This window comes from Haliotis rufescens, unplaced genomic scaffold (genome assembly GCF_023055435.1).
Source record: "Haliotis rufescens isolate VD_foot unplaced genomic scaffold, xgHalRufe1.0.p SCAF_12, whole genome shotgun sequence".
Lineage (NCBI taxonomy): Eukaryota > Metazoa > Mollusca > Gastropoda > Lepetellida > Haliotidae > Haliotis > Haliotis rufescens.
In genome coordinates, this window is record NW_025963802.1 from 8,939,243 (window position 1) to 8,962,447 (window position 23,205).

Here is a 23,205-nt window from a genome sequence, read left to right on the forward strand (position 1 = left end):
CATCATTGTGGCTCCTTTACTATCTCTGGCTCCAACCATCATTGTGGCTCCTTTACTTTCTCTGGCTCCAATCATCATTGTGGCTCCTGAACTTACTCTGGATCATCCATCATTGTGGCTCCTTTACTCTCTCTGGCTCCAAACATCATTGTGACTCCTTTACTCTCTCTGGCTCCAACCATCATTGTGGCTCCTTAACTTTCTCTGGATCAACCACCATTGTGGCTCCTTTACTTTCTCTGAATCAACCATCATTGTGGCTCCTTTACTCTCTCTGGATCAACCATCAATGTGGCTCCTTTACTTTCTCTGGATCAACCATCATTGTGGCTCCTTTACTTTCTCTGGATCAACCATCATTGTGGCTCCTTTACTCTCTCTGGATCAACCATCAATGTGGCTCCTTTACTTTCTCTGGATCAACCATCATTGTGGCTCCTTTACTCTCTCTGGATCAACCATCAATGTGGCTCCTTTACTCTGTCTGGCTCCATCCATCATTGTGGCTCCTTTACTCTCTCTGGATCATCCATCATTGTGGCTCCTTTACTCTCTCTGGATCAACCATCAATGTGGCTCCTTTACTCTGTCTGGCTCCATCCATCAATGTGGCTCCTTTACTCTCTCTGGATCATCCATCATTGTGGCTCCTTTACTCTCTCTGGATCATCCATCATTGTGGCTCCTTTACTCTCTCTGGATCAACCATCAATGTGGCTCCTTTACTCTGTCTGGCTCCATCCATCAATGTGGCTCCTTTACTCTCTCTGGATCATCCATCATTGTGGCTCCTTTACTCTCTCTGGATCAACCATCATTGTGGCTCCTTTACTCTGTCTGGCTCCATCCATCATTGTGGCGCCTTTGGCTACCCTATTACCAAAATATACTGATTGAAACAAATAAGGGAACAATGGAAAGCATAGGGAAAAAACCTTTACTGTCAGACATTTGAAATAGCATGCATACAATTTCAACACATCAAATGCTGAGATGTGTTTGTGTGCATTGTTTCACACGCGTATTGGTAGACAAGGCTTGGAACCCATGATAGCATACCATTTTACTGTGTCTAAAACTAAGTGTTCCCTTATTCATTTCCATCAGTATATTTTTAAGAGCAACTTTCAAACCAACTCCCTCTCTCACGCTCTTACAAAGCCCAGCACAATATCATGGCAAAATATGGCTAAATAGTAATTTGTATCCACATTGACCACTCAAATACTATGAATGTATATATTCAAATGAGGAACGAAAATCAACATTATATTCTGGGATCACATCTGTTTACTTAGACAAGTAATGCTTTCAACAGTCGTAACTAATCCATTCCGTTATGCCTGTCTCCTACTGGAGCCTACAACAATGGTGTCTGGTAGATCCACATGTTCCTGACTGAGAACCTCTCATGTATCAATGTTTATCAGCCCCTGGTCCAGACAGGTTAATGAGAGGTTTTAAGATACCATCATTATGCATTGATTTCCATATAAAACATTGATAAGAGCATTACTTTTACATACTCTACATCCTCGTATAGACTGGTGATGAGTAAAATGTTTCAGTTCTAAAGGTGTGTGTTGCTGATGAAAGTCTCTCTTACGATTTCTTATTTTAGAATATATACCAAGGTGAGGCTATTGGTATTGAATAAAGGTCGGACATTATGTTACCATGACACAGACTGGTAAACCATCAGCGTATGTATGGCAACACGTTAGACCTGTTCCAGATAGTGTTCAGTGCATGTATGGCAACACGTCAGACCTGTTTCCGAAAGTGTTCAGTGCATGTATGGCAACATGTCAGACCTGTTTCCGAAAGTGTTCAGTGCATGTATGGCAACACGTCAGACCTGTTTCCGAAAGTGTTCGGTGAGTAGTGCTTGAGTAGTGTTTGTGACTATGTTCTCTATGTTCTCTATGTTCTCTATGTTAACTTGGATTTTGAGTTGTATCCCTTTGTTGTGTGAGGATCTGCTGATTAAGGTCTGAATCCCAGATGTGACCTGATCCTCTGTTTGTGACATCCTTGGTTATCCAGTGTTATATTTTATGTCCCTTCCAAAATGATATACATACACTGGACCCATATCCCACCCTAACTTCGTTGCGGAAGTGACATCACGATCTCCATCGCCAACTCAGCTGATGAGGTTGGACCCAACAACTGAATTGACTCTTCTTGACAAAAGTTTGGCATCAATGTACGTACAAACACAGGACTATGCTTGTCTTAAGAGGCGACTAAAGGGATCGGGTGGTCAGGCTCGCTGACTTGGTTGATGCATGTCATCGATCCAAATTGCGTAGATCGATGCTTATGATGTCAATCACTAGATTGTCTGGTCCAGACTCGATTATTTACAGACTGACGTCATTTAGCTGGAATGTTGCTGAGTGCAGCGTTAAACAACAAATAAACAAATCATTCATGCAACCCTGAATATGTTTCATAGGAATTGATTCCCACCATAGAGTGAGTGAGTGAGTTTGGTTTTACGCCCCTTTTAGCAATATTCCAGCAATATCATGGCGGGGGACACCACAAATGGGCTTCACACATTGTACCCATGTCGGGATTCGAACCCGGGTCTTCGGCGTGACGAGCGAACGCTTTAACCACTAGGCTACCCGACCTCCCCTCCCACCATAGAGGGAATGCTGGGTAGAATATGACATGGTGAGATGGTGAAACTAGCTAGGCTCATTGTTTGCAATGGGATTTAAATAAAAGCGACAAAATCAATTTCCGACTATGTCATGAGCATGTGTTTATGAATCACTGTCAAATAGCACAAGTATTGTACAAAATAGGGAATTGCATTGGCTATCTTTTTCTTTACCGATGAGTCAAATGTGGAAGAGCTCATGTCTACCAATGACAAGGAGAATAACATCACGTTGTTGCACTTAAGACGTGGAACTGTTTCTAGATGATGGTATTATGGTTTGAGTTGTCATCCGTGGCAAGACGGATCTGGTGATTTATGTGTAGGATAAAGCATGTCCAAGGGTTTTTATGATATTTAAAACCAAGAGGCGTGTGGGCAAGTGTTTTATCTAACTTATAAAATGAAAATAGAAACTTAAAACAACATTTATCAACATTTTCATATGTTAAACATACTTCCCATGAACCTTAGGAAACCGGCGCAAAATATCTGTTGCTGGCGTATGGTATTTGAACAAGACATTCTTAAAAGCATTGTGATTTATCAGCGCCCCTGTAGCCTAGCGGTACACTCAATAGGCTACAGATACCAAGGTTGCATGTTTAATCCTCAGGAATATATAGAAAATATATGTTACTGATTTTACATTTCATTACATTGTGTTCAAATGCAAAATAAATTTCTGGCAAGAAACATTCAAAAGTTACAATCTGAACGGAAGTTGTATTAATAAAATTACCGGGATATCATAACATGTTATATAGCAAATATCCCCGGGGTTTTACGACATCCCTGTTTATGATATTTAATCCCACTGGAGAACAATAGGATGACGTCACTGGAGGTTTATGAGAAGGAAATACCACTGGACAGCGTTACATTGACCAAGTTCTCTGTCGTTCTTGCAACAGAATCAACGAACCCTGTTTCAGCAAGATAATAATAATAAATATCAGTGACATTCCTTTCCACATTCATAAAAAATCTCCCCTAAAAGAGCAGAGTCAGTTGTACAATTCAGATAATAGCATGCGAAAGTCTTTATGTGTTTCGCGAAATGGTGGTACCCGTCAGAAACACATGCAGAGGAAAGTCAATTGTTAACCTAAAAAAAACCACTGGGAACATATGGTGCAAGTCAAATGTATTACTAGGAAATTCCACCAACATTGTTGCCACTGTTGTCTTTGTTGTCACTGATATATCAAAATTGTCTACCATACAACTTTTTAATAGCTTTACTGAGACCTTGAATGTTGTAACCTTGCTTAAACCTTAATCAAACTACATCTCAAATAGATTTTTAACTTTAGTGGACAGCCATTTAGAATATTTTGGATGATACCAAGTGTGTGTTATATTAACAGGTCGTTGGAGTAGCATAGTGGTTGAAGTGTTCACTTGTCAAGCTGAATCCTTGGTTTGATTCTCCACTTAGTTACATTGTCTTGGGCCCATTAAAAACATCCTCACTGACTCACAAAACTTGTTTATCAGTAGAGACACCCAAATGGATCGACCCATATTATTATTTACTGCGCTAACATTTTCATAATGTGCAAGTCAAGGGCTCCTATATTTTGAAGCAGAGCTAAATGTATTAACAGAAGGAAACTCTCCACAATCCGTATTTTGTAGAGTCCTTGACCTTAAACTTTGAAGTCTTCTTCGTTTGGACACCTTTTCCTGAATGAAACCTCTTCAGTGTTTTTCACACAAACTGATCACAGTTCAGGCACTTTCAATATGGCCGACAGGAAGGACAAAGTGACTGTCCATTAATGATTTTCTGAGTGTCATGGTTTACATGCCTAGCTTGCTGCTTTTAAGATAATGAATCGGACTTCTACTTAAATGTTATAATTTAGATGGTTTGCTTCATGATTTTGTCAAGTGGAAAGTCAAGTCAGAAAACTTATTTGCAAAGCCTGTTCCACCTAGCCATGCTTCATTACCGAGATGGACTTGATATGATCGTGTATGATCTTCAGACCCTATGGAGTCTTCAACTCTTGAAAATTTGAGTTCATTTCCAAATCTGATTGGTGATGAGGGTTTTTCAAATATTTTTCTGACTTTTTATCATAGCTATCAAGAGTTGAAATAGTGATTACATTCTTGGAGGGGAAAATAATTTTGATTTATTCACACAACCATGAAATCAAAGATTCAATTTAAAAATACCTTAAGGAATTATTATAGCTTTTTATCAAGATGATTTTCTGTGAACTAAGTGGAAAAAGGCCCTACTTATATGGTGGTTGAAGTTTGGAGAATGGATCGTAATGAAGAGCTGCTATTATGAGATCTCTGCCTGGAACATAGATGTGTTCCTCAGATGGCTTCCTTGATTATTCAGTGTATCATAGCTCCATTTCATTATTGTAAATAGGGGGGCACAGGTGGCCCAAGCATCTAAGAAAACCATGAACCTGAAACCTATGATTGTGAGTTCGAATCCCAGTTTGCCCTGGTTATGTTTCTAGGTTTGTCAGCACCATACCCATGCTTGTGGGTTTCACCAAAGTGGTAAACGTCTCAGACCTGTATCACTTCAGGCTTTCCTTCCACATTAAGCTGAGACACCATGATATAACTTGACTACTATTAAAAAATAACCCCAATATATATTATTTTTCTATGATACACACAACTGACTCTCATATGTCAAGTGTATATTTGAATGGAATGGCGTATCTGATTATCCCTATCAAAAGTTGAGTAGTATAGTTACATTCATAATACATGTGGGGCGGTCGGGTAGCCTAGTGGTTAAAGTGTTCGCTTGTCATGCCGGAGACCCGGGTTCGATTCCCGACATGGGTACAATGTGTGAAGCCCATTTCTGGTGTCCTCCACCATGATATTGCTGGAATATTGCTAAAAGCGGCGTAAAACCATACTCACTCACTCACTCACTCACTCACTCACTCACTCACTCACTCACTCACTCACTCACTCACTCACTCACTCACTCACTCACTCACTCACTCACTCACTCACTCACTCACTCACTCATAATACATGTATTCCTTGTGTTTTGCTGTCTGGCCTTAATCACATTTCCCTTATTATTTTTTTTTCTAGGCCTTTTCCCACAACAGACCGGCCATTGTGATATGTGTCAACTATAATCCATAGATTCAAGATATGGTAAGTAGAAAAAATATTGTTTTTCATTCTCTCTGATGGTTTAGACGCATAGTCATCCCGGTCAGAACAGGTCACCGGCATCCTATGCTGGATGTAAGAGATGACCAAATGGATCGGGTGGGCAGGATGGGTGACTTGGTTGATTATGTGTCATCGTACCCAGATGGCGTGGATCGTTGCTCGCAATACCAATCACTGGTTTGTCTGGTCCAGGCAGCCATCGTATAGCTGGAATACTGCTGAGTGCAGCATTAAACAACACCCAAACTAATCTGATATGTATTTCCCATGGCCAGAATAATTTTGTTTTTAATGTTTGATTTAGTTCCTGAAGCCTTAGACCCCTAAAGTCGCATATCTGTATTTTATTATTATAATTAGAGTGGACCCATGTGCTACCATATCATCACATGAGACCTGATTTCGCCATGTCCATCTTCCTTATCAGTAGCTTGACACATCATTTGTCTCGGTCCTCTGACACGAAGCCTTTTCTAACACACGTAAATTTGTTTACAGGTTATGGCTAAAATGTTCTACATCCTGCATTTTATACAGACGTAGTGTCTGTATGTTCCCATTAAGTCGAACACACTTAGCAACCTTATACTAAACAAATACAAACTATTGAGCCAATCAATTATTTATTCCATTTTTTCACCAACCCAAGCTGGGTAGTTAGGACAAATTTGTAAATCAGAAAATGGAATAATGCCAATGTATTTCTTTATTGCAAGTTTTTCACAATTACCTTCCAATCCCGACCGAGATTTATTCACTAATTCAACATGGAACTTGAATAAACTTCATCTGGCCTGAGTGTACAACATCTCTGGTGTTGCTGATTACTCTTGAACTTCCCGGTGGCTTCAGTTGGGACAGAGATTCATGTTAGTCTATCACATCATGGATCATTACTTTCATGAGTTGTGGAACAAAATCCGATATGACACGTATCCAGAGCAAAGTCTCACACAAGCTCTGCACTAGGTTTCCTAAAGTGACAATAATGTCATTAGCCTGCTCATGTTTTTGACGGACATTGTATGCTGCACGGTGGCAAGCCTTCACGACATGCAGATGTACTGAGAGGTGCACTGAGTGCACATGACATGGTATACTGCATGGAGGTTAGTTTCCTACATGCACAATGTGCAGATACTGCACAAAGGCTCGCCTCAACAATGTGCAGATACTGCATGAAGGCTAGCCTCCACAACATGCAGATACTGCATGAAGGCTATCGTCCACTATGTGCAGATACTGCATGAAGCCTAGCCTCCAAAATGTGCAGAAACTGCATGAAGGCTAGTCTCCAAAATGTGCAGATACTGCATGAAGGGTAGCCTCCAAAATGTGCAGATACTGCACAAAGGCTCGCCTCCTAACATCAGATACTGCATGAAGGCTAGCCTCTAAAATGTGCAGATACTGCATGAAGGCTAGCCTCCAAAATGTGCAGATACTGCACAAAGGCTCGCCTCCTAACATGCAGATACTGCATGAAGGCTAGCCTCCACAATGTGCAGATACTGCTTGAAAGGCTAGCCTCCACAATGTGCAGATACTGTATGAAGGCTAGCCTCCACAATGTGCAGATACTGCATGAAGGCTAGCCTCCAAAATGTGCAGATACTGCATGAAGGCTAGCCTCCACAATGTGCAGATACTGCTTGAAGGCTTGTCTCCTAACATGCAGATACTGCATGAAGGCTAGCCTCCACAATGTGCAGATACTGCATGAAGGCTAGCCTCCAAAATGTGCAGATACTGCATGAAGGCTAGCCTCCACAATGTGCAGATACTGCTTGAAGGCTTGTCTCCTAACATGCAGATACTGCATGAAGGCTAGCCTCCAAAATGTGCGAATGTACTGAAAGGGTCACTGGGTACTTACAACATCTTAGCGAAGCTTCCCCAGTGTCAGAGCATGTTCAACAATCGAGGCCACAAGGTGTGAATAAATCATCTTAATCAAATACTGCATCCTTTGTATAGGTTCAGAATCATTCAGCACGTTGGCATAGAGTTATTGAATTGTCATACAGATCCTATTGACATGCTGTTGACCTTGAGAGTGGAACAAGAGGTCATGAGGCTGTTAAGTGTGTTCGGACTCCCTTGGAGGTGAATGGTCCTTCATAGCAGTTTTGAAGTAAGCTTACAAAGTGTGAATTAGCATGGATATTATTTCACAGTGTTTGACAAGATTTGCTTGATCAATGACATGAATAGCTTCATCTCACATGTTGCCAGTGGCAAGATCATTAGTCATTGATGATTTCAACAAAGACAGCAACAGTCTTTGCCAAAGCTGGACAGTGTGGAAAATTAATATGGATAATATATTGTGGTATTGGCAAGACTTGTTCTGTAAGCTGAGGAGTATTAGTCAGTGGACAGCTCAAAATGTGACCTTTTGTGTAAGAACTGTGTCTCTCTGGCTGTATTCCAGAAAGCCATTTCAGTGGTTATGACCATCATAGATATTCTTTAAAACTACAGTTGTAGGACTGCCGAATAGGATAAAGGTTTATAACAAATGATGTTGATGGTTGATCAGGCTGGACAGGCATATATGGGACTATATGATGCTGGGAGCATTCTTATTGATTATTAAGCCTGATGTACATTAGTGTAGCCTAATGTAGACATGTAACAGACTCTCATACCACCTTGTATTATCTGGACTGAAGATCATAGCCACTCATAAGTGAAGTATGTGCTTAGAGAGAAAACAGTGAGTGAGTGAGTTGGGTTTTATCACCGCTTTGAACAGTATTCCAGTTATATCATGGTGTGTCAGCTTAATGTGGGAGGAAAGATGAAAGTGAAGCAGGTCTCAGACGTTGACCACTTCTGCAAAACCCACGAGCACAGGAATGGTGCTGACAAACCTAGAAACATAATCAGGGCGAACCGGGATTTGAACCCACAACCATAGGTTTCTGGCGTGCCCAAGATGACTGGGCCACCCATGCTCCCTGAGAGAACAGAGAAATGATTGAATGCAGGGAACTGGTTTTCATAATTTCAATTCAATCAAATTTATATCAATGTTGTGTTTGCTTTTTCCTAAACAGCTATTAAAGAGTATTTCATTAAAGTCCTATTCAATTAAAAAAAATTAACTTGTAGAATATGCTGAGAATGTTGGTAATGTGTATTGTGAACCAATATTGACATAATAAACTTTTATTCATAACATTTTACATTTCACAGTTGTCACTAGTCACTAACTGTAAATTGCTGGTATCAATATTGAATGATGAACGATGATAAATAGGATCACAATTATTTTGTATGAGGTTCAATTCTACCAGTGGCTCATTACCTAACAATGTTCCATTACACTGTTGATATTGAAGTCCTCCCACACAGAGATTATTTGAGTGCAACGCTTGATATTATTCTTTGATAGCAATTTTAATTAATCATGTTTGTACAGCCCATCTTGACTGCGGAAGGTGAGAGAACCGTCATTAATACCTGTCACATCGTTTGGTATTACAACATGGTATTGATTTTCCCTCTTTGTAAATATTGAAATTAAGATGCCCCTTACAGAGCATGTCAGATGTAACGAATTTGCACAAATCTTTCATTGTTAGATACTTCTTTCAATCAAACAGCTTTTCCGCAGCTACATCAGGGAAAAACTTATTTTATTGACTCATTAATCATAGGAAGTTCATCTGAAGGTTCTTTAAACACCCATCTCTGCATGGCTGATTTGGATATTTGTTCAATTACCCCAGATGTCGATGAATAAAATTGTTGGTCTTTAACTCTATCGGTATACAATATACCCTATAATTTTCAGGAAAACTGTTGATCTGGCACCCAACCATATCATTTTTGCTCACTAAGTAGATAATTGCTTAGACTTAAATAGAATCATCTGCCAATGATGTCGATGGACATTGATTCCGTTGCCAGATGAATGGTACCGAGAACATGGAAAGTGGTATTGGTGAGTGGTGCTGATAGTGTTTGAAGATGATCATCACATCAGACTGCCACATCCGCATTGTTGATTTCCTTTTATCACCTCCACACTACTAACCTTAATAGGAGTGTTATCAGATAATGGAATTGAACCTTCCCGGGGAACATGTGGTGGTACACATCATAAGTTCCTGTTTGTTTCGTATTGGTCATCAGTTCCTGGCTGTTGGACACCTAGCACTGGCTGTTGGTCATCAGTGCCTGGCTGTTGGACACCTGGCACTGGCTGTTGGTCATCAGTGCCTGGCTGTTGGTCATCAGTGCCTGGCTGTTGGACACCTGGCACTGGCTGTTGGTCATCAGTGCCTGGCTGTTGAACACCTGGCACTGGCTGTTGGTCATCAGTGCCTGGTTGTTGGACACCTGGCATTGGCTGTTGGACACCTGGCACTGGCTGTTGGTCATCAGTGCCTGGCTGTTGGTCATCAGTGCCTGTTGGACACCTGGCACTGGCTGTTGGTCATCAGTGCCTGGCTGTTTGTCATCAGTGCCTGGTTGTTGGACACCTGGCACTAGCTGTTGGTCATCAGTGCCTGGCTGTTGGACAACTGGCACTGGCTGTTGGTCATCAGTGCCTGGCTGTTGGACAACTGGCACTGGCTGTTAGTCATCAGTGCCTGGCTGTTGGACACCTGGCACTGGCTGTTGGTCATCAGTGCCTGGCTGTTGGTCATCAGTGCATGGCTGTTGGACACCTGGCACTGGCTGTTGGTCATCAGTGCCTGACTGTTGGACACCTGGCACTGGTAGCTTGACAACTGTCACTGGCAGTATGTTTTGCACTAATCATTAGTACTTGTGATTGGACACCTGTCATTGGCAGTATGTTTAGCACTAATCATTAGTACTTGTGATTGGACACCTGTCACTGGCAGTAAGTTAAGCACTAATCATTGGTATTTGTGATTGGACACCTGTCACTAGCAGTACGCTTAGCGCTAATCATTGGTACTTGTGATTGGACAGCTGTCACTGGTGGTACGTTTAGCACTAATCATTGGTACTTGTGATTGGACACCTGTCACTGGTGGTACGTTTAGCACTGATCATAGGCACTTGTGATTCGAACACCTAAGTCACTTTTTGGATGGCCATGTTTATCGCAATTACTCACACTATAGCGGGGGGTGTAGCATCACTAACACATTCTTTAATACTCAGATGATGGATTGTTATTAAGATAAAGTCGTCTTTTATAAGTGAGTGAGATATTTACAGTTGTTCTTGTGATTAGCGAGAAAACTACGTATGTTTCTTAAGCGACCGAAAACCCATAACACATGGATAAATTTAGCACTAATCATTGGCACTTGTGATTGGACACCTGTCAGTGGCACTTCTTTTTGCACTAATCATTGTGTACTTGTGATGTGGACACCAGTCACTGATGTATCGTCGGATCATAGGTTTTCGGACATCATAGGTTTTTGGACGGCCATGTTTATCACAATTACTCACACTATAGCGGGGGGTGTAGCATCACTAACACATTCTTTAATACTCAGATGATGGATTGTTATTAAGATAAGTCGTCTTTTATAAGTGAGTGAGATATTTACAGTTGTTCTTGTGATTAGCGAGAAAACTACGTATGTTTCTTAAGCGACCGAAAACCCATAACACATGGATAAATTTAGCACTAATCATTGGCACTTGTGATTGGACACCTGTCAGTGGCACTTCTTTTTGCACTAATCATTGTGTACTTGTGATGTGGACACCAGTCACTGATGTATCGTCGGATCATAGGTTTTCGGACATCATACGTTTTTGGACGGCCATGTTTATCACAATTACTCACGCTATAATGCTGCGTGTAGCATCACACATACTTTGTAGATACTCAGATGATGGCTTGTTTTCAAGATAAAGTCGTTGTTTATTAGCAAGTGAGATGTTTTACAGTTGTTCTTGTGATTAGCGAGAAAACTATGAATGTTTCTTAAGCATCCAAAAACCAAAAACACGGGGATACGTTTAGCACTGATCATAGGCACTTGTGATTTGGACACCTAAGTTTCTGGTAACTAGTATCATCGGATCATAGGTTTTTGGATGGCCATGTTTATCGCAATTACTCACACTATAGGGGGGGGTGTAGCATCACACAGACATTGTATAATACTCAGATGATGGATTGTTATTAAGATAAAGTCGTCTTTTATAAGTGAGTGAGATATTTACAGTTGTTCTTGTGATTAGCAAGAAAACTACGTATGTTTCTTAAGCGACCGAAAACCCATAACACATGGATAAATTTAGCACTAATCATTGGCACTTGTGATTGGACACCTGTCAGTGGCACTTCTTTTTGCACTAATCATTGTGTACTTGTGATTTGGACACCAGTCACTGATGTATCGTCGGATCATAGGATTTCGGACATCATACGTTTTGGGACGGCCATGATTATCACAATTACTCACGCTATAATGCTGTGTGTAGCATCACACACACTTTGTAGATACTCAGATGATGGCTTGTTTTCAAGATAAAGTCGTTGTTTATTAGCAAGTGAGATGTTTTACAGTTGTTCTTATGATTAGCGAGAAAACTATGAATGTTTCTCAAGCATCCAAAAACCAAAAACACGGGGATACGTTAAGCACTAATCATTGGCTCTTGCGATTTGGACACCTGTCATTAAACATGCGTTTGTTTTTGTACCAACATTCACAAGCAGTTGTTGGATTTGTTTGAGATCAGTCATCAGGACCTATTTGTTTGAGATCAGTCATCAGGACCTATTTGTTTGAGATCAGTCATCAGGACCTATTTGTTTGAGATCAGTCATCAGGACCTATTTGTTTGAGATCAGTCATCAGGACCTATTTGTTTGAGATCAGTCATCAGGACCTATTTGTTTGAGAGCAGTCATCAGGACCTATTTGTTTGAGATCAGTCATCAGGACCTATTTGTTTGAGATCAGTCATCATGACCTATTTGTTTGAGAGCAGTCATCAGGACCTATTTGTTTGAGATCAGTCATCAGGACCTATTTGTTTGATATCAGTCATCAGGACCTATTTGTTTGAGATCAGTCATCAGGACCTATTTGTTTGAGATCAGTCATCAGGACCTATTTGTTTGAGATCAGTCATCAGGACCTATTTGTTTGAGATCAGTCATCAGGACCTATTTGTTTGAGATCAGTCATCAGGACCTATTTGTTTGAGAGCAGTCATCAGGACCTATTTGTTTGAGATCAGTCATCAGGACCTATTTGTTTGAGAGCAGTCATCAGGACCTGTCTGCTGCAGATCAGTCATGATAACCTGTTTTATGGAAATAAAGGCCATTTATTTAATATTGTCTGTCACCTGACTGTTGTGTGCAGTGTTTGACAGTTCGGAGTGGATGTGTTCAATGTGTGGACTATAAGACATAAAGAGAATTCTGATAGATCATTGATGTCACAATGTCCTGCACAGCATTTATTGTTGGATCCAATATCTTGTTGAAACTTGGTCACTGCTGTCTGGCAAAAGTCTGGATGATAAGTTTACAGAGGCTATATAATCAAAACCATTTGTCCTGTAAATGTTGAATTTGTTATGTTTGTCTGATATACAATATCATGCTTTCTTGATGTGACTTGTTTTTGTCTGTTTTCGATCTTGTGGTAGACCTTATACTGTCTAGAACGCTCTGTTAATATGACCAGGGTTAGAATTGTTCCCCAGTAACATGTGCTAGTTGTAAGTCCACTAAACTTAATCAGGTGGTCAGACTCGGTGAAATGATTGCTTGCAAATATCCCACCCAGGTGATGTGGGACCTTGTTCATTATATCAACCACTGGTTTGTCTGTCCCAGGCTCAATCATTTATAGACCGCCTCCGTGGTCTAGTTTGCCCGGAGAGCAGAAGGTCTGGGGTTCGATCCCAAAAGACTCCCGGGACTCCCAAAAGACTGATGTGTAAGAATCCCGGGACTGTAGGTTTGAATCCCAGATTTAACCTGATAATGATTCTTGGTTTGTCCTCACTCACTCACTCACTCAGACAAACATGGACAGTCATTCACCTGCATCTTATTCATCATGTCAAAAGCAGCGTCTGTGGTATAGAGGATAGAGTATTATGCTGCACAGAGAGCGTAAAGTCAGTTGTTCGATCCCCTGACTGCCTCCATGGTGTAGTGGATAGAACATTCACCTGAGGAGCAGAAAGTCAGTTGTTCGATCTCATTGCTGCCTCCATGGTCTTGTGGACAGAGAATCATCACGGAGATTGGAAAGTGGCTTGTTTGAGCCATATCAAAAGACGTTAAAAAGAGGTGAGGTGAAGTGAAATTGGCTTTAACGTCATGTCCAAGAATATTGCACTTATATAGCGACGTGCATGCACGTGTGTGTGTGGCTGCTTGTACTAGTCCGGACTGATGCCGATTTATAGTGCAAGCTCACTGAGATGCCATGCCGCACATTAAGGGGATAAAACAGGTCAATCTAATGTGTCTGAGTGATGTTTCCATGTTCAACTTATATCTATTTGTTAATAGACTTATTTATTTATATCAAACTAACTGTTCATGTCCAACTACTTGCTATTTTGAACTATTGTCAAACTATGACTGTTTAGTATTATAAGGGTAACGTTATTTTTCAGGGCATTATCATTTGCAGAAGCCTGAGGTCTGAAAAGTTTGAGGGCTTCTGCAAATGATAATGCCCTGAAAAATAGCGTTTCTGTTATTATAGCTGAAATGGATATAATTTGTTATCAAATAAAAATAAACCACTATCGGTTTTGAAACATTTGCTGCAATCAACATGAATTTCACTCACCCTCTTTGACAAATATGAAAACATCATAGAACAAACAAGATGACGTCACTATTGAACCTTTCCCTATCCCTATGATGCACCTAACAACGGGCGTAATAATAATAGCCCCTCGTCAATAAGGCATTATCAAGTTACAGTTGCCGGCTCATTTCTGATAAAATGCAAGATGTATAATGATAATTCTATCCATTTTGGCTATAAATTCTACAATGTATCATATATTTGCCTGTAGTGTTCTGTGAGCCATGTCTGACTTGTTGGAAACGTGCTGTATCAGAGTACTCAGGTTGTAGCCCATATTCAGTTTAGAAAAGGTCCCCAACACTCTAATGAATATTGCAGGAAGCCATGCTTCTTTGTCCATTACTAAGGCGGCTGTGAAATATAGCCGGAACTTAGCTGGCTAAGCATTAATCAACAAACCAAACAATATCCCAAACACCTTATGTCAAATTGCTCGCTTGTCCAACTTTGTTGTTTCCATATAGAGTTCCAACAGTTGTAATATTGAGTATAGTTTAGGCTGCATTACAAAATATGGTTCTCAGGGACATTCTTCTCAAAGGGAGTTGGTAGGACTTGAAAACATGACACTTTGTTATGAATAAAAGCTTCTTTTATTCTTTGTAATGCTGCATCAGAGCTACTTCTTGTGTGAGAGTAAATATGGTCCCCCTGAACATTTGTTCTGGAGGAATCAATATACCAGAACTATTGGTTCCTGTGGAAGAATATACCCAGGATGAGGACTCGGTCAATTTCTACATGAGAATTTCTATGCCCCTGGAACAGTTATACCTGGGACTTATTCGTCACTCACTAGATAAAGCTTTGAAACGTTGTTACAAAGAATACAAAAGTTGTTATCCTTAACGAATTGTCTTGATATCAAATATATCAACACGATGTTCATATTCTTCCAACTTCTGAATGCCTACCAAAGACAGGTAGGACTTTTTAATTTTTTTGATGATGAAGGAGGAACACTTTTCTTTTTTTCTTTTTTGCTACCAAGCAAATCAACAAGCCCACCTGGGCACACATCAAACTCAGCTCTGTATTACAATGGGCCCCTGAAGATCCGGGGTAGAATAGGTCTTCAGCAACCCATGCTTGCTGTAAAAGGCGACTATGCTTGTTGTAAGAGGTGACTAAAGGGATCAGGTGGTCAGGTTTGCTGAATTGGTTGATGCATGTCATCAATCCCCATTGCATGGATCGATGCTCATGATATCAATCACTGGATTGTCTGGTTCAGACTCGATTATTTACAGACCACCATCATATAGCTGAAATATTGCTGAGTGTGGCGTTAAACAACAAACCAACCAACCAAACTATATTGTCAAGCATGGGTAACAGAATCTCTTTCATATGACAATTAAAAATATATTACATGCAAACAATATTGACTGATGTGCAGGATTTAAAGTGACACACCAGTACCCTAGAAACGTTCCCTATTTCTCATTAGCCTTGTAGAGGCGGTCGGGTAGCCTTGTGGTTAAAGCGTTCGCTCGTCACGCCAAAGACCCAGGTTCAATTCCCGACATGGGTACAATGCGTGAAGCCCATCTCTGGTGTCCTCCACCGTGATTTTGCTGGAATATTGCTAAAGGTGGTGTAAAACCAAACTCACTCACTCACTCACTCACTCACTCACTCACTCATTAGCCTTGTAGGGAATTGAAGCCACATCTCCACTTCTCAGTGTCCACATAAACAGACATGAGCTATATGTTTAGTCTGTGAGGTCCTGGCCTGTGACGTGTACTCCATGGCTCCAAAGGCTCTGGTCAGTGACAGTCGGACCCTTGATCTCTGCTGTTTGCCTGACCATCACTTTCTTTATTCAGTGTCTTTTTATGGTGTAACAGAGTCCTCGTTGTCAGACAAAAGTGGGCTTGATAGCAAGAATTACACTTCAATCAATAAAACAATCTTATATGTGTAGCCTTTGCAAGGGGAGTTGTCTGAAGCTGGGAGGACGAACTCATCACCCCTGTTTCCATCCCAAGTTGGGAGGACAAATTCATCACCTGTGTCTCCAGCCCAGGCTGGGAGAACTTGAACTCATCACCTGTGTCTCCAGCCCAGGCAAGGAGGACTTGAACTCATCACCTGTGTCTCCAGCCCAGGCTAGGAGGACTTGAACTCATCACCCCTGTCTCCAGCCCAGGCTGGGAGGACTTGAACTCATCACCCCTGTATCCAGCCCAGTATGGGAGGCCTTGAAATCATCACCTGTGTCTCCAGCCCAGGCAAGGAGGACTTGAACTCATCACCTGTGTCTCCAGCCCAGGCAAGGAGGCCTTGAAATCATCACCTGTGTCTCCAGCCCAGGATGGGAGGCCTTGAAATCATCACCTGTGTCTCCAGCCCAGGATGGGAGGACTTGAACTCATCACCCCTGTCTCCAGCCCAGTATGGGAGGCCTTGAAATCATCACCTGTGTCTCCATCCCAGGCTGGGAGGCCTTGAAATCATCACCTGTGTCTCTAGCCCAGGATGGGAGGCCTTGAAATCATCATTTGTGTCTCCATCCCAGGCCTGGAGGACTTGAAATCATCACCTGTCTCTCTAGCCCAGGATGGGAGGCCTTGAAATCATCACCTGTGTCTCCATCCCAGGCTGGGAGGACTTGAAATCATCACCTGTGTCTCTAGCCCAGGATGGGAGGACTTGAAATCATCACCTGTGTCTGCATCCCAGGATGGGAGGCCTTGAAATCATCACCTGTGTCTCCATCCCAGGATGGGAGGCCTTGAAATCATCACCTGTGTCTTCCAATATTCCAGCAATATAATGGTTGGGGACATCAGAAGTGAGCTTCACACATTGTACCTATGTGGGGAATCAAAACCCAGGCCTTGGGTGTGATGAGCAAATGCTTAAACCACTCGGCTACCCCACCACCCTGGCACACAATAGTGCTGACACGGATACCCAAGGCTTAAATTCACCCCCACGAAGATCCAGGTTAGAATAGGTCTTCATCAAAACATGCTTGTCAAAAGAATCGACTAATGTGATCGGGTGGTCTTAGTTGATGCATGTGATCATCTCCCAATTGCATAAATCGATTCTTACGATGTTAATCACTGGTTGACTGGTCCAGATTCGAGTATTTGCAGACTGCCAACATATAGCTTGAATATTGCTGAGTGCAGCATTAAACATCAAATGAAGAAAACAAAAACAAGGCTTTAATTGTGGATTACATTCTGTGTCAAATCATTTGTGATGCATTGTTTACTTATATAACCTCAATATTTATAAATCATGAAATTGCATGAGTCAGTTGGAAGATTTATGTCTAGGTGCCATGATAGTTTCAACTTTCACATTTACGGTGCTTATGAATTATTAGAATTAACAAGAGGTGAGTCAGGTGTCTCCTTCATCAAGTCTCTTGTAAGTTGTACAGTTTGGAAGTGCACAATGCTCACTAATGTATCTTCCCCAAGTGTTTCATGCTATTTTTTCCAAAAGTAATTTGCTTTTGAACAGAAAATAATGAAAACCGAAAAAAATATTGAAAGCTGTAATTTAAGATTTTGACTGTTAGGTCTTACAGTGATGATCTTTGGGGAGTGTAGAAGTGGATATAGGTAATATTACATATAAGTACCATATATCATCCAAAACTGGCTTCCACAGGGGATATTGCATGGATGAGATCAAGCGATATCTACATTGTAGATATCGCTGCAGTAAAATTGCATCACAATGCTTTGCAGACCATTGCAATGTCATTGGTTACCATGACGTCACAATCAAATGATGTCACAATCAAATGACGTCACTAATGGCTCTGCTATTGAAGCTGTTAGCAGTACATTTTCACTTAGACAGTGCTTATTACTGTCTACAAGCTGAAAAAGTTGGAAGAATGATGATGAATGATCAATAAAATCTCACCCGAGTGTCTTTTGATATCAAATATATCAACACTTGTTGATAAAAGTGGAAAAACTCCAAGAGTTTTTACACTTTTTACACTTTTATCAACTCGTGTTGATATATTTGATATCTAAGGGCAGTCGGGTGAGATTCTAGATATATAAGGATGTAAATTAGATTTTGCATTGTACCGAATTGGGATTGATTATCTGACATGAATGCTTTAGAATTATGAATTGTCTGTCATGAATGAAATGAATATTTATAATCAATTCCAAAAGGTTTCTGTAAATGATTTTGTAACGTGACACATCGACCATATTAATACATGAAGGATGGGTGTATCACATCGAGAAATGTGTAGCTAATGAAAATGCAGTGTTGAGATAATTTTGCACAAAATGTCTTTGTTTGTAATCACCCTGACTAACAGGTTTTTGTTCCAAAACAATAGGGTTGGTGGTAGAAATAAATGATTAAGTTCTATATAAGGCAGGTGCATGTGGAATATGGAGCTTACAAATTTAGTGTTTTGATCAAATATCCACATCAGAATATAAAAATAACACCACTCAGATATGAATTTGACCTTCAAAGTCTCTGCTGAAAGTGATGGATATAACTCAAGTCTGAACCATATTTCATTGTCATCGCAGTGTGTTGGCATAATAGGGATGAAACCCTGTGACACAGGCTGTGGGCAGTTCACACTTGACAGCAGAGATGAGGGACCGACCATTTGAGGGGGGTGGAGGGGTTACACTGGGACTTTGTATCGAGAATAGATATGTTTTCAGCAACAGCTCAATTGGTCAGTCCTTTAAGCTCCTGGAAGACCTGTCATGTCAGCAACACGAGAAATGATCCAGAGATCCACGATTTGGTGATGACCGACTGGTTAATGACTAAGTGTCATTGCATTATCACAGAAACCTTGGTCAATGAAGAAGGTATCAGCTTGTTGGGTTCCAAAGCTTCTGACATCTGATAAAAAATGTACCAGGGACATGTCTCATGATAATCTGGCTCTGTTTGAAGCTGATCCAGAAAGGTTCTTGCAATTGGTCAAAATGACAGTCTGCAAGTTCTTGATCACTACATGTTCTTCAAGTTTGTCCATTTTCCAAAGGTCACAGACCCCTGCTTATTACTTATTAATATTTGACTGACTTGTCACAGTGAAACAAATTGTTCAAATGGCTTAAGTTTTTGTGAATACACCTCTATCATGCCATGTAATTTCCTCATCAAAAGACTATATGAGGCTGAGAACTTATCAATCAACCCTGATGCACTATCAGCTACTGTCCCTAAATGTTCCAGAACTGTATTTGAGTACTTGGAGAACTCAGTGTAGAGGTTTGAATTATGTTATACATGATTTACGACCTGACATATCCGTGTCAGACAGTCATGATAGTATCTGACATTTCCAGTTAACTGATATCGAGGAAATGGATGAGTGTCTCGACAACTCGCATCTGGGCAAATCGTTTGTACTAAGAGACTTGACTTCTGTGTTCTCAATATTGACAGCTCTCCACAGGCAAACTTATTGGTCTCAAGTTGTGGGTTTGATTCCTTCAATGGACTAGATTAGTCTGGTTTGACTAGAGTTTACTGTACAGAATGCCCTCATGGGGCAGGGTCCAAGCATCACAAGTTTGGCACAGCATATTATAGAGTGGTATACATATAATTCCCTCGAACACGAAACCTCTATTACATCATTGTCACAAATCCCACACTTTGGCCGTCAGCACTCCATAAATATCAGTGATGTTTGGAAATAACTTCATTAACTCATTCACTCAGTAACTCCCAAGCGGAAACTTCTCTTTATAGTTGCTGATGCTTAGCCCAAAGATACAACTGAAGGGGCAACATGCTGTGTACAGTTGCACAACTTGTTTGTGCCAGGATCCGCTGAGTTTCTAATTCCTTGTTCATACTGTTTATGAGCAAAGGCTTGTCGGCTTGGACTTGTGATTGTGGGTTTCTCTGCAGTCTTCCCACATAAGATGACACCACTCGATATTGCTTCCATACTGTACAAAATGGTGTTGAACCGGACTCCCTCACTCATAGTATGTGGGAACCTGAGGTGACTCTGGGTTGTATTTGTCCTGTGTAACCTATGCTAGTTGTGAGAGATCAGGTGATCAGGCTTTGTGATTGGCTGATTGCATGTCATTATTCCCAAGGGGCACAGGAGGCCCAGTCGTCTAAGGCGCCGCGATTCGCTTTGCAGAGTTGCGTCCCTTGGGCACGCCAGAAACCTATGATTGTGGGTTCGAATCCTGGTTCACCCCGATTATGTTTCTAGGTTTGTCAGCACCATACCCGTGCTCATGGGTTTCACCGAAGTGGTAAACGTCTGAGACCTGCATCACTTCAGGCTTTCCTCCCACATTAAGCTGACACGCCGTGATATAACTGGAATACTGTTAAAATCGGCGTTAAACCCAACTCACTCACTCACTCACTCATTATTCCCAAAGGGACATTGGTCAAAGTTCAATGTCAGATAAAAAATCGTTCTGAAAATGTTGAATTACTGACTTTAGTGGCCTCTCTTGTCATGCATTTACCGACTGAAGTTTATTTACTAGATTCTGAAAATCATTTGTCATTTTTTTCATGAATCAAATTTGCCATTTCATATTATGCACTGGACAAGGACTTGCCAGTAGAGCCAGTGACAACAAGACCCTACCTCATGGAAAGACCGAATACATTTTATGACAACTCCTAACAGCACATGAATAAAAATAGGATCAGTGAAATAGGGTTGGAGTTTTTGCTTAGTTTAGTTATATTTAAAACATTGAGAAATCAGGTAAGTTGATTTTGTGGGATGGTAAACTTGCAAGGCCATTAACTCCCCCTCCCCTCCCTAAACTTCAGGACCCGTGAAGATTCCGGGGTAGAATAGGTCTTCAGCAACCCATGCTTGCGGTAAAAGGTGACTATGCTTGTCGTAAAAGGCGACTAACGGGATCGGGTGGTCAGGCTCGCTGACTTGGTTGATGCATGTCATCGATCCCAATTGTGTGGATCGATTCTCATGATGTTAATCACTGGATTGTCTGGTCCAGATTCGATTATTTACAGACCGCAGTCATATAGCTGGAATATTGCTGAGTGCGGCGTTAAACAACCAACCAACCTAAACTTCAGAGATTAAAATTTTTATCTGATATCAAACATTTGAGCTAGTCCCTTCCTGACTGTCGCATAACAAGCAAGTAAACAAACACAACTTGTGGCAAGGCTGGGTGGCCTGTATAGTCCGGAAAGTAGGTCCGTCTAGACTCTGAAGCAGACAATGCTGTTGATGTTGTATCAAGTATCACCTTGTCATGATATGTCATCATACTCCAACTATGGATAATTGCCGTCAAGCACTAATTTGTCTGGTCCATATTTATGTATTAAAGACAATGTGAAGAAATCTATCAGCGTAATTCCTGAGGTTATTCATGGCTGAAGTTGATCAAAATGGGGATCTGATGGTCATACATGCTGACAATTATTGACCAGATGTTTAAAATGGGAGAGCTATTTTGTGACATGTGTGTCATTGTGAGTGATTGAGTGAGTGAGTGAATGAGTGAGTTAGGTTTAATGCTGCAGGGAACATTATTTCAGTTATATATATATCACAGCATGTCAGCTTGATGTGGGTGTAAGCTCAAAATGATGACGTTTACCACTTTGGTGAAACCCACAAACACGGGTATGATGCTGACAAACCTAGAAAAAAAATCATCAGGGCAAACCAGGATTCAAATCTCTGAGGGTTCTGAAGCGCCTAGGGGAGGCAACTATGCACAGCAAATTTTAGCGATTAGACGACTGGGCACCTCTGACCCCACGTTAGTGATACGAATCATTATGAACATGAATTCACTCTAAAAGAAATCTGCTTACTGGCAAATATTTGTCAAAATAGGCGTTTTTCAGCATACTTCCTGTATCTTGCGTCTTTGGTTAATGAACAAGTTTGTTTATGAGGGCAGTGGATGGGTGTATACATGCTGACATCGAGGCATGCCATGGTCGAGTAGTTCTAGTGGGTTGTTAACCTGATGCTGCGTGCATGTTTAAGTGTTCGTTTCTAGCTTCATACGAGTAATCTACATGTGTTTTACATTTACTGTACTTGACATTATTATCAGGTTTGCAGTCTTTCTTGTGCTTTCTCTAAACACTCTTGGTGGTGGTGACTTAGACTAACATCTAGTCTCTGAAATGATAATATCATACAGAAAAAACAGTTGTTCAGTTATCTAAATAAAAATATAATAAAAGGGAGCCCAGTGACTCTCTTCATTTTACTGCAGTAATCTAGACTTGCCAAACATTATAGACTTGCATGGGCTGTATTTGATATATATTTGTATCAGGGTCTATAAGACAGACTAGTGGTGACTGTGTGGAGCTTATTTCTATTCTGAACAAAAGAAGTTAGGGATCAAGAATATTTTTGAGGGATATTTTTTTTATTATGAAGACTCAACACACAATTTCATAAAACATATCCCAAAAAATATCTGGCTTTCCTCCCACATTAGGCTGACACACCGTGAGGTGACTGGAATACTGTTCACAGGGGCATTAAACCCTGTTCACTCACTCACTCTAGAATGTCAGTTGAAACAGCTCCACCCT

At 40.9% G+C, this 23,205-nt stretch overlaps 2 protein-coding genes across 4 annotated transcripts in view; one reads left to right on the plus strand and one right to left on the minus strand.

Moving 5' to 3' along the window:
- Positions 1-23,205, plus strand: part of LOC124143898 (sex peptide receptor-like) — a 213,342-nt gene that overhangs the window by 173,588 nt on the left and 16,549 nt on the right. For all 3 annotated transcript variants that reach the window (XM_046513064.2, XM_046513065.2, XM_046513066.2), the window contains one exon: positions 5,765-5,830. The gene's annotated coding sequence lies outside the window, so the exon portion shown is untranslated. The remainder of the gene's footprint in view (positions 1-5,764; positions 5,831-23,205) is intronic.
- LOC125378390 lies at positions 10,013-10,554 on the minus strand. Its single transcript, XM_048393862.1, has 2 exons — positions 10,456-10,554; positions 10,013-10,417 (listed from the first exon to the last, which is right to left on the minus strand). Exons 1-2 carry the CDS (start codon positions 10,552-10,554, stop codon positions 10,013-10,015), a joined length of 504 nt encoding a protein of 167 aa, XP_048249819.1.

Coding starts and splice junctions, on each gene's coding strand:
- LOC125378390 (XM_048393862.1), bottom strand. CDS start 10,554: ATGACCAACAGCCAGTGCCAGGTGTCCAACAGCCATGCACTGATGACC. Junction 10,418..10,455: donor GCCAGGTGTCCAACAGCCAG/GCACTGATGACT, acceptor GTTGTCCAACAG/CCAGGCACTGATGACCAACA.